Consider the following 16,485-nt stretch of genomic DNA (forward strand, 5'->3'; position numbering starts at 1 on the left):
CACAGAGCATACATGACACCCATGAGGATATTCAAGTTCTAAAATGCGGGACAAGCATGTCCCAAATGTAATGAAGAAAAGGCTGACATGATGCACATGTTTTGGTCATGTCCAGTAATTGAGCGCTTCTGAGGTGAAGTGGCGCAGAAACTAGCGGAAAAGGGGGTCAAGATCATAATAGACACAGCTTGGGTCTGCCTGCTAGGGGGGTTCCCCAGATCACAGAAACTTAAGCGTGTTGGTAAACTGAAGGATCTAGCATATGTGCTTGCAAAACTAAGAATTGCCATGGGATGGAAGACATGTCACAGGCCACGGGTGGAGGTGTGGTGGAAAGATTTGCAGAAATGGGCGGAGGCAGAAACGATGGTATGGCAAGAGACCAGCAATGCAGGGGGAGAGGAGGAGGTAGGAACCCTGTTAGCATGGAAATCATTAATAGCGGAATTGTTTGGAACAATAGACCTGACAGAATCCACGGAAAGCAAGACCACACCGCGGGTGGCAGATACAGAAGGTGTGGAGTAAATAGGCTCATAAAGGGGGGTGGGACGGTGGAGCAGTGACCGAATTAAGCATTTCAACTGTTGATATATGCACTGCATGTTTGGTTTGTATTGTTGTTTGGTTTGAATAAAATTAATAAAAATTAAAAAAAATAATAATTATAATTGTAAGTACTTACCTGAACTGTAGCTATTGCTTGATACTTTATAAGAAAGAGTATATTTTTCAGTAAATGTATCATTTAGAACATCCTTTATTGTATGATGTGTGACTAACTGTAACTTCGCATCCCCCCTCCATCCTCCTAAGAATAAAACTAGACTGCTCAGTTTAACTGCTACTGTGAGAGTCAGGACTAACTTGTTGGAAAACACTACATCCACACTATACGTTGGCCTTTTCAAAGCCACACTATAAATCTGTGATGAAAAAGTCTCTCCAACACACAACCATACTTTCACATTTGTACACACATGTACACCACAAAACACAATCCCACAGCAACGGCTTCCTCCCACTCAGGCTATGAGTTTGTCTGTAGCATCTTATCCATACATACAAGCTGCCCATTCAATATATAAGCAGACACACAAGGCCTTTCAAAAAATAACACATATTTTAATGTCTATCACAATTATAAAAAAGGTAAAAAAAACACCAGTGATGCATCTAAAAAGAACCCTACAGGTTCACAGAAAAATACACCAATTCATTAAGTGTGTATCTGAACATCACCCATTAGGTTTGTACAATCAAACATAATATGTGGACACACTTTTGTTGTATATTCTTATTACAATATTCTCCTCTTCTTTGGGAAAAACCAACGTGCCAACACTAGACATGTGTTTCTAGAATCTGTAGAATCACATTTGAAACGTGTTGCATACCAGGGGCAACCTTGTACTCCCAAAAATAGATCGCTAAAGAGAGAAACTTTGGAAGACGACGAGCGACAGACGCTTGAAACTCCTTCGTTAAGGCGGTTTGATATGGACCGTTGAAGATTGCGAGTAGACAACTTGTGAGCAACGGGGAAAGAAACAAGGAAGTTGCGATTGGTTTTCCCATTTAGCAATCTATTTATGGGAGTACAAGGGTGCCCCTGGTATGCAACACGTTTCAAATGTGACTACGTGACAAAGAAACAGCGTCCTGAAGACAGAATCTGTGAAGAAATACAAAGGAAATTGACTTGATTGTATTCTTGTGAAATGTACAGATTCTAGAAACACATGTCTAGTGTTGGCACGTTGGTTTTTCCCAAAGAAGAGGAGAATATTGTAATAAGAATATACAACAAAAGTGTGTCCACATATTATGTTTGATTGTACAAACCTAATGGGTGATGTTCAGATACACACTTAATGAATTGGTGTATTTTTCTGTGAACCTGTAGGGTTCTTTTTAGATGCATCAATGGTGTTTTTTTACCTTTTTTATGATTGTGATGGACATTAAAATGTGTTATTTTTTTAAAGGCCTTGTGTGTCTGCTTATATATTGAATGGGCAGCTTGTATGTATAGCGGGCAGATGCTACAGACAAACTCATAGCCTAAGTGGGAGGAAGCCGTTGCTGTGGGATTGTGTTTTGTTGTGATACAGTTTAGTCCTCAGCCACACGGCCCCTAAAAAGAGGACCATATAGCTTGGTTTAGCTAACACACATGTACACTGATACACGCTTGCACACAGATTCCCAATTTAGGTAAGCCAACAAGTACTGGCTCTCACCAACCAGGATTTGGTCATGTGTGGTCCCTGGGACTGGGAACTTTAGTGTGTGTGTGTAAATATATAAATGTGTGTGTATATATTTCTGTGGCTTGTTGATCTGCTTATATTCACATGCTATGCATAGGCCAACATCTAGTGGTAGCCGCAGAGTATTCAATATTTTGTTTTCGAAAATTGAAAAAGGGACGTCGACAGGGTGTGCCAGTAATACTATCCCTAGTGTGACGTCTACTGTACCCATGGTCCTTCATGTGTCGAAGTACCTCAGATTGTTTTTTTTCCGCCAGAGTAGTCCGACGTATATCGCAGAGGTCCTTCTTGGCTGACGCCATTACTTTATAAAAAGTTAAACTTAGTATTTCTTTCTGTCCTTTTGACAACTGTTTACCGCAAGATCTCGAGCAACGGCTTCAAGGACAAGACCATCTGCTGACTACGGGACAACCCCCGCCGGCTCAAGCACTACCAAGTCGCATCACACCAAGCACATCACCCACGGCTGAAAGTTGACCACGTCATAGACCGGTAGGCCATACGCAGTGTTTAGGGGAAGGTCCGAACACTCCCTGTCCTCGGGGCCATCGCGGTTGCGATCACCACAGAACAGGCCCCTGAAACAGACAAAGTCCGTTTCCGACACCACGTCTAAATCTTAGACGTCCACGGGTGTTGACGACCGGTCGCCGAAAGACGCATTGACAGCCTCAGGAAAGAGCTCAAAAGTGAGTGTATTCATTAAGAAACACATTCCCAACACCCTACTGAAGTCTGAATGTGGAAAAACCATAAATCGTCAACACCTCTGGTTAAAAAGGCACAGGCTACTAAGAGTAGGGATTACTCTACACCAGTGGGCACCCTTTCAGGGGCTATGCATCATAAAAAAGACCCCTGTCCCAGAACCTCCACCTTCTCCTGCTCCCTCTGTTGCCCAGCTCCTCCAAATGAACCACAGAACATTTCGACATGGTCATGAGGAGAATGTCCAGTTTTATAAACTTCTTTGAAGATCACCCTGAGGTCCTCCACAACCATCGGGGGACCCCATAGAGCAGGGCGTGAAAGACTCAAAGCGGGGCAGCAGTCACTCAGCCCCCTGCCAAAAAAGCCTGCCTAGACACCACACAGGCTACCACCTTGTCACATCAGGACCTGACTCAGGACACTTGTTATTACAGCACCCAAGGCTCACAGGACCCTGGCTTATACACCGACCAAGAGGAAAAAGGGGAGACAGGTGACTTGGACCAATATTAGGACAACGATGAAGACGTATACATCATCCAGACCACACCGACCCACCAGTGGCAGACTCCCTGGTAGACAACCAACTGCAATATAATGACCTGTTCCTAAAGGCTGCAGACACTTCAAAATGGACACTCAAGAAGCCCAAGTCGACAAAGACTTCGTGAAGGACATCCTTGGGGATAAAGAAAAGCAATTCAGTTCATCCCCCTGTTACAATCGGTCCAACCCTCTGCTTACACCCAATGTAACACGGGCAGAAGGCACACAGATCAAGCACCAAGCATGGCTCTCCCAATCGGTGTTCAAATTGGAGACCCAGGCTACACGCTTAAACATGCCTTTTAACCCCAACGCTTTATTTGGCAAATCGGTTGAGGATACGTTTAAAATTGCAAATTTCCTCAAACTACAAACATGATGGACAAGGTTTGTCCTGGAGTCCTTCGCAAGGGCAGTCCTCCCAACAGGGTTTTCAAAGATACCAAAAAAGGTCTAGAAGTAGGGGCAGATCCTCCTCCTCAAGAGGGGGCTCAACACCTCCTAAGCAAAGACCACCCGCTACAGGTGCCCTCCCATGCCACTCCAGTAGGAGGTTGTATTTCACACTTTAACCACACATAGGAGGGGATCACTTCGAACAAGTGGGTACTTTCCACCGTGGTGGGGGGTTATTGCATAGAACTAATCCAAACACTAGCCAACCACCTGCCAAGACAAAGGCAGACTTCACTGGAGGAAACGTGCATCCTGTTGGAAGAAGTCAAAGCACTACTGCTGAAGGACGCCAAATAAATCGTCCCAGCGAACCAAGTAAACAAGGGTATTTAGTCTATGTACTTGTGCCAAAAAAGACCTAACCATGCGCCCTGTACTAGACCTGCGCCCTGCGAACACCTATGTCAAGCCACAAAAATACTGCATGACAACTCTAGAGGAAGTGATCCCACTGCTAAAACAGGGGTACTACATGGCAACCTTGCATATGAAAGATGCGTACTTTCATATTTCAATGTTCATAGCGCACAGAAGATTCTTGCACTGCAAGATAGCGAACCAACACTACCAGTTCAAGGTGCTACCCTTCGGCATTGCCTCCGCTCCAAGGTTATTCTCCAAGGTTCTAGCAGAAGTGGCTGCGCACCTACGCAGAGAATCAATCCCAGTGTACCCTTACCTGGACGACTGGCTGATAACAGGGGAACCCCTCAAATTTGCAAGCAAAACACCCAGCGAACAATCAATCTTCTGTTCCAATTGGGATTCACAATCAACGAGAAAAAAATCATTCCAAGCAAAACCTAAAGGTTCTTAGAAGCTGTCATAAAGACAGAAGAGGGTCTCGTCTTTCTGTCAAACTAAAGAGTACAAAACATACTGTGCTAATACCACAGTATCGAGCCAGTCGCCAAGTAACCCTACGCAAAGCAATGCATTTGCTCAGGATGATGGCTTCATGCATTTACCTGGTCCTGCACGCCCAGATGCTCATGCGCCCAATGCAAGAGTGGATAGCAAAACAGTGGTTTCAGGCAAGCGATCAGTGGGATGATCTAGTGGTTGTTTTGCTAACCCTAGTTCAAGCGCTACACTGGTTGACAAAGGAAAGCCTGTTAAAGGGAAAACCCTTCTCACAACCCGGCAGTGCAAGCAGTTGTCATAACAGATGCATCACTCACCGTTTGGGGAGCCCATTACCTTTACCACACAGCGCATGGCCTGTGGACACAGATCACAGCCCAAAATCACATAAACCTTCTGGAACTGCTAGCAGTACTTAAGGCCCTACAAGCTTTCCAAGTGCACCTGTCAGGACAGACAGTACAAATCCTCATGGACAGCACCACTGCCATGTTTTACATGAACAAGCAGGGGGCACACACTCTCCAAATCTGTCCAGGCTAGTACAGAAAATCTGGAAGTTGACACTTAAGCGGTGCATGTTCCTAACATTGTGACATGTTCCTCTGACGGACTCTTGAGCGGAGACCTTTTACCAGAAGAGCACGAGTAGCAGCTCGACAGAAACATGTTAAACAATATCTTCTCCATGTGGGGTTACACCCTGTTAGACTTGTTTGCCACAATTGAAAACACGTAATGCCCATACTTCGCTTCCTGGTTTCCCCAACAAGAGTCCAAGGGGGAACGCCCTGTGGATGAACTGGTCAGGGAAATTTGGCTGCGCTTTTCCACCAACACCACTACTGTGCAAGTTAGTGAACAAAATGCACCTGGAACAAGTGACACTAATCGTAGTTGCTGCAATGTGGGCAAGAGAACCCTGGTTTCCACATCTGTGCAAACTGGCGATGTGCGATCCAATATAAATCCTGTGCCCCTACAATATGCTCACACAGCACGGGGGGGGACAACGTTGCACCCACACCCTCTATAAACTTGGCAGCTTGGCTGCTGAAGTCATAGAATTTGGCCATTTAAAACTACCTCAAAGGTGTATGGAAATCCTCAAGGAGGCACGAAAACCAAACGCCAAACAGTTATTTTAACAAGTGGAAAAGGCTTGTAATATGGTGCCAGTCAATAAATGAAAACCCAATAGAATGTACTCATCACACATTCTTCATTACATGTTTCACTTACTTGACTCCGGACTAGTGTTTAACACCATCAACGTTCACCTAGCGGCTCTATCCGCGTACACAACTTCTGAAAGCAATGTGTCCTGGTTGAAAGTCCCTGTCATTAATTCATTCAGGAGAGACTTTACCCACCCCCCTTTTCAAACCCACCTCCAGGATGGTACCTAAATGTAGTACTTGCCAAGCTCATGGGACACCCCTTTGAGCATATGCATAAATCTAGCCTTAAACCCCTTACATATAAGACAGCTTTTCTGGTGGATATCGCCTCCGTAAGAAGTCAGTGAATTACAAGCTTTGTCAGTGCAAGACTCTTTCTTTGTTATACACAAAGACAAGTTGGTACTAAGAACAGACCCTAGATGTTCACCTGAGTTCATGTCGAAGTTCCTTGTCAGCCAGTCCAATCGAATTACCAGCTTTCTTTCAAAACCCTTCAAGCTCAGCTGAGAAAAAAACCATACACTAGATGTAAGGAGGGCATTCCTTTTCTATGTAAACAAGGCAGTTACAAAAAACAGACCAACTGTTTGTCTCCATGGCACTTGGCAGGGAAGGTGGTCACGTTCAAAAGAAAAAACCATCTCCAGATGGATAATGAAGTGCATACAACTCTGCTACTCTATCAAACAAGACTGTCTTTCACACCAAGAGCTCACTCTAGTGGCAGTACAGGAGCTACTCTGGCATTTATTGCTGGACGGCATTTTGCAAAGCAGCAACATGGAGCTCTATACACATTCTATAGCAGATTCACAGGTGGACAAGCAGTGCTAAAACATTTATTTGCCGCTGTACCTTCTTACAACTCACCAACTTCTCCAGACACTGCTCGCTAATCTATGCATAGCATTCGATCTAAGCAGAATCACAAGCCTTAGAAGGGACACATTACTCACCGTAATTGTATTTCTGATGCATGTATCTGCTTAGATTCACATGCGCCACCCTTACTCCGCTGTGGAGTAGAAGGTGCATAGATGTTTCCCCACGTTTATCTACTCTCAACTGCTTTATTACACCTGTACTCACGCTACACTTCATGCTTTCTCATGTCAGAAACAAAACAATCTGAGGGACCTTGACACGTGAAGGACCATGGGTACAGTAAACGTCACACTAGGGATAGTATTACTGGCACGCCCTGTCGATGTCCCTTTTTGAGGTTTGAAAACAAAAAAATGTAATATTCTGCGGTTACCACTAGATGTTGGCCTATGCATAGCATGTGAATCTAAGCATATACAAGCATCTGAAATATGATTACGGTGAGTATAATGTATCCCATCTATTGAGCAGAACATGTGATACTTGGGCACACACTAAGCAGTTTTCTTTTTGATTCCAGCTAAACACAATCCAAGATACAAGGTCCCCCAACATCTACTGGAGGAGATGGAGTCTGCTAACCTGGAACTAGAGACAAAAAGGTAACCCACGTGACCATGCAGCTATTCTTACAAATTTAGCCCCATGATACTCAGGCCACAGACACTTGCTAACCTTGAACACACTGGAAGGGAAGAGAACATCATCTCTGAAAGGGGTAAGCAATGGACATGGATACATCAAGAACTGCAGGGAGCATGAAAAAAGGGTGAAAAGTAATATAAGGGAGAGCAAGATCTATTACAATGGTTGAGAGAGAGAAAGACTAAAAGGAGGGAGAGCAAGAATGTGGGTCCAGAGGTGATGGGAGAATTGCTGAAAGGTAAAGGGATGCAGGGGAAGGAAGAAGGCTAGTAAGAACTGCTGAAAGTGGTGAGAGATGGAGGGCATGGGAGCATGAACCTTTGAAGGGGCAAGAGAACGGATTATTAGAAGACAATTGAGTAGAAAATGCACAAATGGGCAGGGACAGAATGGAAGTACTGTATGTTGGAGAGCAGAGATTGAAGTGAAAGTGGGGAGGGTCTACTAAGGGTAGAGCATTGAAGTGGCTGAGGCAGTGACAGCAGGAACTGCAATTGCGAGAGCTGTAAAATAACTAAATGCAGCAAAAGCAAGAAGTGCTGAAGAAAGGGTGCAGGGATTGTAAACCCGGGGAGGGGGAACGCAGGCTGCTGAATAAGGGAGTAGGTCATTGGGAAATTAGGGAGAGCATGAACTGCTACTGAAATGGATGAGCGGATGTAAACTGGGCAGCTACAGCAGGATCCTTTGAGGTCAGATCTGGGTATGGGGATAGATCTGGAAATGTGGATCCATGGGCATTGATCAGGCGTAGATAACCACTCTAATAACTGTACAGTTATTGTTAACATTGCAGTCGCATCTTTTGCTTTTGGACATTTACTCATGCGCTGTTTTTTTCCATTTTGCCATTGAAGGGCCGAGCCTGTTGCAGAGATCACCCTCTTGGAGTTGAAGCTCCACTTAGGACACCATTATGTATATGATGATGGTGCGCTCCACCCATCCTCTTCTAGGTCAGAGTGCGTACTGGACTTCACCATTGACCAGAGCAAGACCTTGGGCGATTTGCGATATGATGTTTATCAGGTACTTTCTGTAGTTCTTCGATGCAAGGGTTAGGTTGCCCCTACATGCGTTTCACTCTTCTAGCTGATAGCATTGCAACTGCTCCTTATGTGTGATTCTACGGTATTTGTTTGTATGCTGTGCTATGGCCTTAACTACCAAGTATTTTGTGAACTAACATGAAGTGGTTTTGCGAAGTTTCTCAAGCTATGAATATTCCGCCATCCACTTGTTGGCTGAGAGTATTACAAGTTGTTTACCATGTGTTGTTGTTCCTCCAACTATTCAACAATGTTCTTGGGGGGGGTCTATGCCCCCAGATGCTTATTCTGCCTATACGTGGTCATAGGAGAAATAGTCAGAGCTTGATCAACAAACAGTGAAACGCCAACCTTGAAACTAATGATGTAACAACTTCGACATTGTTGCAGACATGACAAAACAATAGACATCCATACTCGCCCCCCCGAATAAAAGGTGTTTTATGGCCAGGTCAATATGAGAATAACGTGCAATGTACATATGCTTGTAATTTGTTGGTCCAACACACCCCAATTGTACCAGACTCAATAGAGAACATACTGTTCACATTTTGTCATAAGTGCAACTCCAAATTACTTTGGGTGGACCCAAAGTGTTTAATCATTGTCTCCTAGGTACCATAAAAAGGAGGCTTGTTCGGCATGTACAAAATGTAAAACAAAGACTCTAAAGAGTCAAACATTTGTTCTGGGCATTGTGATCTTTGGAAGCTGCACAGCCCATCTGAGGTGTTTGCGGTAGTCACCGGGGGGATGAATGTGAATCGGACCCAGAAGAGACAGTCCCCCCAGACTCCATAATCCAAGAAAAACCTCTTGAGATTCCAGCCAGCCTTCATATCTGTAATTCACCTTAGGTAGAGCAGCACAGTAAACAAACCGTGGTGGACAAAAATCTGAGGGCACAGAAAAGCTGACCAGCGGATCCGGGCTCAGCCAATGCCAAAGATGCAACAGAGTCTCCAAAGGCCCACAAAAAAGGTACAGCATCCTTCATCTATAGGCATACATGGCAGTATGAAACATAAACCACCAGGAGATTCAAAACACTGCTCCGAGTCTCGCCACTAAGGGCATCCCTGTGGAAAAACCCAAACATGCTGCACAAAACCGTCATCACTCGAGTTCTGTCAATACCTAAAGCACACAAACATTCTGCTAGTTCACCTTAAAAACCAGCTGTGAAGATGGATCAGTCCTGTTGACAGATTTTGAGATGACACACTGTGCTGATGCTGGTGAACAGAAAAGGACACTGTCTAGCCAAACTCTATTAAGGTAGTGTGTCTGAGAAGTAAGACTTAGGAGAGGGTGGGTATGAAAGGTTTGTTAAGCGCATACACAGAACTCTTAATACAAGTTAGGCAGAATGTATACAAATATATTTATTAGGCATTGAACATACTCTTATCAGTTAAAACCATAGGTAAGTGAACTACTAAACATACGCTATTGATCTATGTACATGCACTTCTTTCTAAATCAACTACAGTACTTTTTACAGTTATGTCAATTTGACAAAGCACTAAATATAGTAAAGGCATTACAGAAAACAAAGTTAAGTTGGCAAACATGTAAGTAAGAGTAGTAAAAAAATACACAACCCTATAGCAAATAAGGTCCTTTATTTTAAAAGTATTTCCATTGATAAGAGATGGAGCATAGGGCCCTAAAATTCACAAGCCCCAAAGTTAACCCTTTGCAGCGAGCCAGGAGTCTTTTTTGAAGGCTTAACAAGTGTTGGCAAAGTCTCTGAACAAAACAAGCAAAGTTCTTAGGCGATCCTCTCCCAATCCCATCACCTTAGGGGAAGCCCAGATGCGTCCTTGGCCAGAATTCCACTGATCATGACCAGGACTTTCCACCCATTGTACCTTATGGTGAGGTGAGGGCGGGGGGGTTGAAGGTGTTAACTCACCCCCTGTACTCTGATTCTGTCAGAAACCAGTTCTCAGGCTCCTGACTGTGCTGGACCGTCCTTCGTGCCTTGGTTCTGTTCGAAGGGCTCCAAGGGTCGCTTCTGCAGAGGTCACTTTCGGAGTCTGTATTTAGGTCAGGCTAGTCGGAGTATCCGCCCTCTGGCAAGATGGTTCCTATCGCTAGACGTCCCTGCCACGATTAAAAAGCAGCCGCAACGATGGTGATGTCCTCTAGCGGCCCCAAGACATGATGCAGGGAGGAAACCTCTATGAACACTGCTCTCAGTTGGTGGAAAGAGACCCTTGTGGTGAAGACCAAAGACCCTCTTTGTGCTGGAGAGCTGCAATTACAGGGGAAGACCCCTTGTCTCACCAGTTAGTGATCAGCAGAATCCCAAGTCAAAACTCGGGACGTCAACTGATACAGCAAGGTAGTCCAGTTGGAAGCTGGTCAGTCCACAGGGTGGTCACAGAACACTTCCTAATGCTTCTAAGGGCAGGATCCTCGAGCGGGATCGAGACTGGTTGTTCCCACTGGTTCAGTGGTTGAAGTCCAAAAGAAGGCCTTCAGGAGATCAGACAAAGGAGCAGGGCTTCTTGGGACTGGGGTAATTGTAGTTGACTGCAGCGACAATCCACATTTCTACAGCATGATGCTCCTCTTTGAAGGGGTCTTTGCTCAAATGATGATCTGAAGAATGGCTACAGGATTCGTCTTCTAAACCTAAATATGAGCTAAAGTTGCCCCGGAGCCCTCCAATAGCAAAGATCTTCACCATTCAAACTAGCAGAGGCTGTCCAGTCTTGGATAGCCTCTGCCCACCACATCTGTCAAGCAACAGACACGCTTTGGCCAGGATGTAGACTGGGACAAGGTAGTCCCAGCCCCTGTATATAGCCACAAATGCTTATCGCCACTTTGCATGGGAAAGGACTTGCCTTATATGAAATACTCTGCCCTGGGAGGGTGGGCAGAAAATCAAAAGACAAGATGGCCAAAGGATAAGACAAAATCTTGTGGTACTGCCATTTTAGAGTATATGGTACTCGAAAAGGCATTATGCGTTACAATGCAAAAGGGCACACAAGAAACGTAAAAAATAAGGTAGAAAAATATCTGCTGACTCCAGCCCATTCTGAATACGTCATGCAAGTAGCCGAATTTCACTTTAAACAAATGTTAAAAGGATTTAAATTACTTCTACTGCACCTCACTGTAATGGCATGTGATGTGTGTACTGTAAAAGAAACAAGGACTTTTATAAATGAGGACAGAGTCACCCTCCACTAATAGCATTAGGGACTGATCAGTGCCTCAAAACAGATGAGCTAAGCAAGGTAAATGCATCAAAAAGGTTTTACCTACCTTAAAAATCAGGACAGGTTTAAAACAGCAGCAACATTTTGTGGTGTTTCCATGCCTGCCTATGGAGGGGAAACAGCAAAAAGGAAATCTTGCCCAACACCAGCAAAACAAATCTAACAGGCAAAACTACCTGGACCCGTCTAGTAGAATTCTGCAGATGCTGCTGGCCCAACTGACTGTGAGCTTTTTGGATGCCGCAGTCTGATTGTACTGCGCCAAACTTGGGGGGTGCAGCGGGAAGATTAACAGACACTTGTCAATTTTAAGGTATTTGAAGAGAAAGATCTGAAAGATTGTGTTGAGCAGATTTTTGCACAACCCTCTGGAGAGGAATGTTTAACCATCAAACATAATGGTAAATCAGCGTGTCACATAAACTGAAAACTAGACTCTCCAATGGTAAGTGGAAGCAGAGAAGATTTTCTACTTGCAGCATTCCCTACATTGGGATCAGTGGACCCTGCAGTTTTTTGCTATGGCTTGAACCTGGTTCTGATTTTTGGAGGCAAGTAAAGTCTTTTTTCCTTTACCTTCTTTGCCTCACGCAATTCTTTTGGAGGTACTGGTCCATATGACTACCAATGCAGCATGCCCCCTTTTCAAGATTCCTTTCCTTTACTTTGCAAACATCACCTGCTGCATGGGTACTTTGTGTCCCTTTTCTTTTTTCCTTTTAACATTGTTACCTTTTTTGTGTGTCAAGGGTGGGCTGGTGCCAGTGGTTAGTTTTCTACCATGTTTTTACCATGTGCACTTTCTTTTTTTACTTTTTATATAATTGTGCATATAGCTAAAAGGTTTTGCACCATAAAATACAATTGATGAACACTAAAACAATAATAGTCACATATAAATAACTACCTCACTTTACAATAAAAAAATTCAAATGCAAATTAATTCCACAAATCTTTTTTTCCACATTAATGATTCCAGAATGTTGTCCAACTAAAATCAAGTCAGAATCAATGAAGGCACATGTGCTTAATCTGCTGTTCAACTATGATTCAGCAGTTTTTTTAAATCCAGTAATAGCCAAATATGATAGGCTGCAGCTGTAATGACAATCGATTCAGCTGAACATATTTGGACCAAAACTACTGTGTTTATCTGCTGTTTTCTGAGTTACAGAAATCTCCATAGCCCTTCCAGTACTTTCAGTACTGCACTCTTAATTCAGGGCACCCTTTGAGAATGTGTTTGTGCATTTCTATTTCTAGGTTTACAGAGGCGGCAGAGTCACTTCTCATGCTCAATGCTGCACCATGCCCCCAGTATAATCAAGTACTGGCAGAATATTTAAAAATAAGTATGTAATGAAACAAGACAACCTGGCACAGCAGAGCTTGGTCAAGTAGCTTTTCGGGACTCCCGGCATATGGCCCTGTTCAGTGTACTCAGTATAGCGATTTTCCCTTGTTAGTGCGTACATATTTTGCACTCTATCCCAAATTTAGATTTTAACATTTTCCCAAAAATGACTAAATCCTTTTCTTTTGGTATAACAAATCCCAATTCTGCTAAATGTTGGCAAGCAGTCACACTCATTCTCTAGGGTGGCATCTCAGCAGTCACACTCATTCTCTAGGGTGGCATCTCAGCAGTCACACACACTCATTCTCTAGGGTGGCATCTCAGCAGTCACACTCATTCTCTAGGGTGGCATCTCAGCAGTCACACACATTCTCTAGGGTGGCATCTCAGCAGTCACACACATTCTCTAGGGTGGCATCTCAGCAGTCACACTCATTCTCTAGGGTGGCATCTCAGGATCCTCCCAAAAGGCTTGTTCTGAAATTCCATCTAAACAGTAACTGTCACAGAGCAGTTATGCTTAACTTCAGGAAGGACAAATGCTATCAGGGGGTACTGTTATTCCAAGTAGCTCCCCCCCAAAACATAAATTCTACACTGGTGTACTGAAAGATGTACACTTTTATTGCAAGATTGTTGAAGGTCTCAATAAATAATTGTATTTGTATACATTCTGCCTGGCATCTGTTGTTAGGAGTACTTAGCTTGTGCTTAACTGAATGCTTCGCCACTCCCCCCATCTTCTGTCCAAGCCTTACTGCTCGGTCACACTACCTTGATAGTTTGGCTATACATTAGTATCTTTCCCTGTTCATCAGAATAGTGTGGCCTCCCACGATCTGTCCACATGGCTAATTCTATTTTTTTTAAAAAAAACTTTCTTTATTGACATTCCAATTACAACAATTCTGAAAACAGTCCCTCCTAAACCCCCCCGCCCCCCACCCCATCCCCTGGTACGTGCGAGCAGAGTAGCATGACAGATGGCTAGGCGACAATTAAATAACAATATAGACGCCATGACAAGTATTGGAATGAACCAGTCCTTATCGTAGTCAACAAGCGTCTATTGCACAGATGGTACCAACGGTAAAACCAAACTAAGGCCCATTAGAAATAGCATACCCAGATTCTCAGGCACTTTGTGTCCCCAGCAGTTCCTTACCCGCCAGGCCCATAACGGGATTCATATCTGTCCGCCTTCCCCCGATGATGAAGAACCACACCCAACCCTCCGCGGTGGAGGAGGCAAAGCATCCCCAGCATCTGATTGTTTAAGGAGACATAATGTCTATGCATCCCACATCCGCCTATCCCCCCCCGCCATGCTTTTGCAAAGTTCCCCATCTGAATTCCATGTCGTTACAATACAGAACATCCGCCGCCCACTGGGTGACCTTAGACCCATGTTTCTTGCTCCATCCCATAGCCACTCTCCGTTTTGCTAAGATCAAGACAAGGCCAATCAACTTCCTGGTCTCTTTAGGTATCTGTTCCGTGTATCCCAGCAAAGCCATCATGGGATCTGGAGTTATTCGGACCCCCAGTATTTCCCCCAACACGTCAAAGACCCGCTCCCAGTAACTCTGTATTTCCCCACAATCCCATGCCACATGAAGAAAGTCTGCCGCCGCCTGCCCACATCTAAGGCAGGAACCGTTTTGCTGAGGAAAATATTCCTTCCACTGGGCTGGGGAATAATACTGGTGTAAGAACTTGAAATGAATCAGCTTGAATCTAGAGCATATCGCCCCCTTCTGAATCATCTCGCAACAGTACCCCCACGTGGCGACTGATATCTCCCTGCCCAGCGTCTGCTCCCACACCTCACGTGTCACAGCCGCCATCCTGTCCTTCAGAGCCCATGCATACAGTGTGGATGTCACCCGGCGCCGCACGCTCCCCTGTATCGTCTTCGAGAGCATGTCTGACACGTGCGGTTGCTCGGGGAAAGACAAAACGTCTCTGCAGTGTCACCAGTATCCTATAATACAAGAATATATCCAGCGAAGACGGGGCCCCTCTCTCCCTAAATTGGTCCGTGGTTATAAACCTCCCATTCGGAAACAGATCACCAAATTTTAACACACTCCGCCTTTTCATCATAGCCACAAAACCTTTTTCATTGGTCAGGGGGATACCTGGAATGTATGTGACTGGAAGCTCAGGTGAATGCAATACACCCCCCACCCCTAGATCTACTTTCCAGATGGACCCAGGCCCTACATGTCGGATCGACCATATTCCGGACCGAACATGGACGGCTAGGTACATTGAGTATCATCGCTCGTAACTGTTAGGGAGAATTCTCTGTTTAGGCTGAATTTCCTAACCTAGTGAGTCCCCCAGCAGCTTTGCTGAATTTTCGGGGTTTACTTTTTTCTCCTGCCAAGAGTGAGACTCTTTTACCCTCACTCTGGGACATGATTTGAGTTTTTCCTTTGACTCTAGATGTGTTTAATGGGCTATGGGGTCTTTTACTCCATAGGGCTGCATGTGTTTTTGTGATGTGTGTTACACAGCACCCTCAGTGCAGTAACACTGGGGTGTCATAGTGACCCCCCAGTATAGACTCCACACCCTGGGACTGACTACTGTCTCCCAGGGTATGTAAAGTCACCATTCACTTTACTAGTCTTAAATTCTGAACAGAACCAGTACAAACCATCATATTGTGGACGTACTGGCTGGGGCAATTCGATTGCCCTGGGGTCTGTTAGTCGAGGGGGTGTCTCCGTCCCCCCGATCGAGTTTTGGCTGGTGGCAGCGGATACTACTTTTTATATTCAACCGCAAATATTTCTCTATGGGATTTTCCCATTGTTCGAGGCTACTATCTTTATTTATTTAATTACGATCGCCTCGAACATACCGCCGGTTTATTTAATTATTATTAATTCTCCGGTTGGTATTTTTTGCCAAAACTCAGTTCTAAAATGGCGTTTGTGTTCTCTTCTGTGACTCCAACCCAAGTCGAGCCCTTTGTTCCACTTTTTGGCGGGCTTCTCCACAGAAGCCCTCCAAAGTGGTGCTACTCTGTCTGGGGTACTTAGGAGGGATGGAGGGGGATTTAGGCACCCTGGACTGAGTTGCCTAGGCAACTCAAGTCGCACTCCGTCCTGATTGGCCCAAGTGGTGAGCCGGCCGGCTCACCACTTAGCATGTTTGAGTGACAGCTAGGCTCAGTGAATGGGGGTTTTCTGCATAAAAGCAGGGCTTTGGGGACTGGAACTTCAGAAGACGCCACAGGACCTAAGAATCCGACGAGGG

General features: G+C 44.7%; 1 protein-coding gene across 4 annotated transcripts in view; it reads left to right on the forward strand.

The window, feature by feature from the left end:
• Positions 1-16,485, forward strand: part of USP40 (ubiquitin specific peptidase 40) — a 2,045,603-nt gene that overhangs the window by 854,870 nt on the left and 1,174,248 nt on the right. For all 4 annotated transcript variants that reach the window (XM_069616007.1, XM_069616010.1, XM_069616008.1 and 1 more), the window contains 2 exons: positions 7,446-7,527; positions 8,428-8,599. In XM_069616007.1, the coding sequence (XP_069472108.1) occupies positions 7,446-7,527; positions 8,428-8,599 (254 nt within the window). The remainder of the gene's footprint in view (positions 1-7,445; positions 7,528-8,427; positions 8,600-16,485) is intronic.

The sequence above is a fragment of the Ambystoma mexicanum genome, chromosome 9 (genome assembly GCF_040938575.1).
Source record: "Ambystoma mexicanum isolate Mex_15411 chromosome 9, UKY_AmexF1_1, whole genome shotgun sequence".
Taxonomy (NCBI): domain Eukaryota; kingdom Metazoa; phylum Chordata; class Amphibia; order Caudata; family Ambystomatidae; genus Ambystoma; species Ambystoma mexicanum.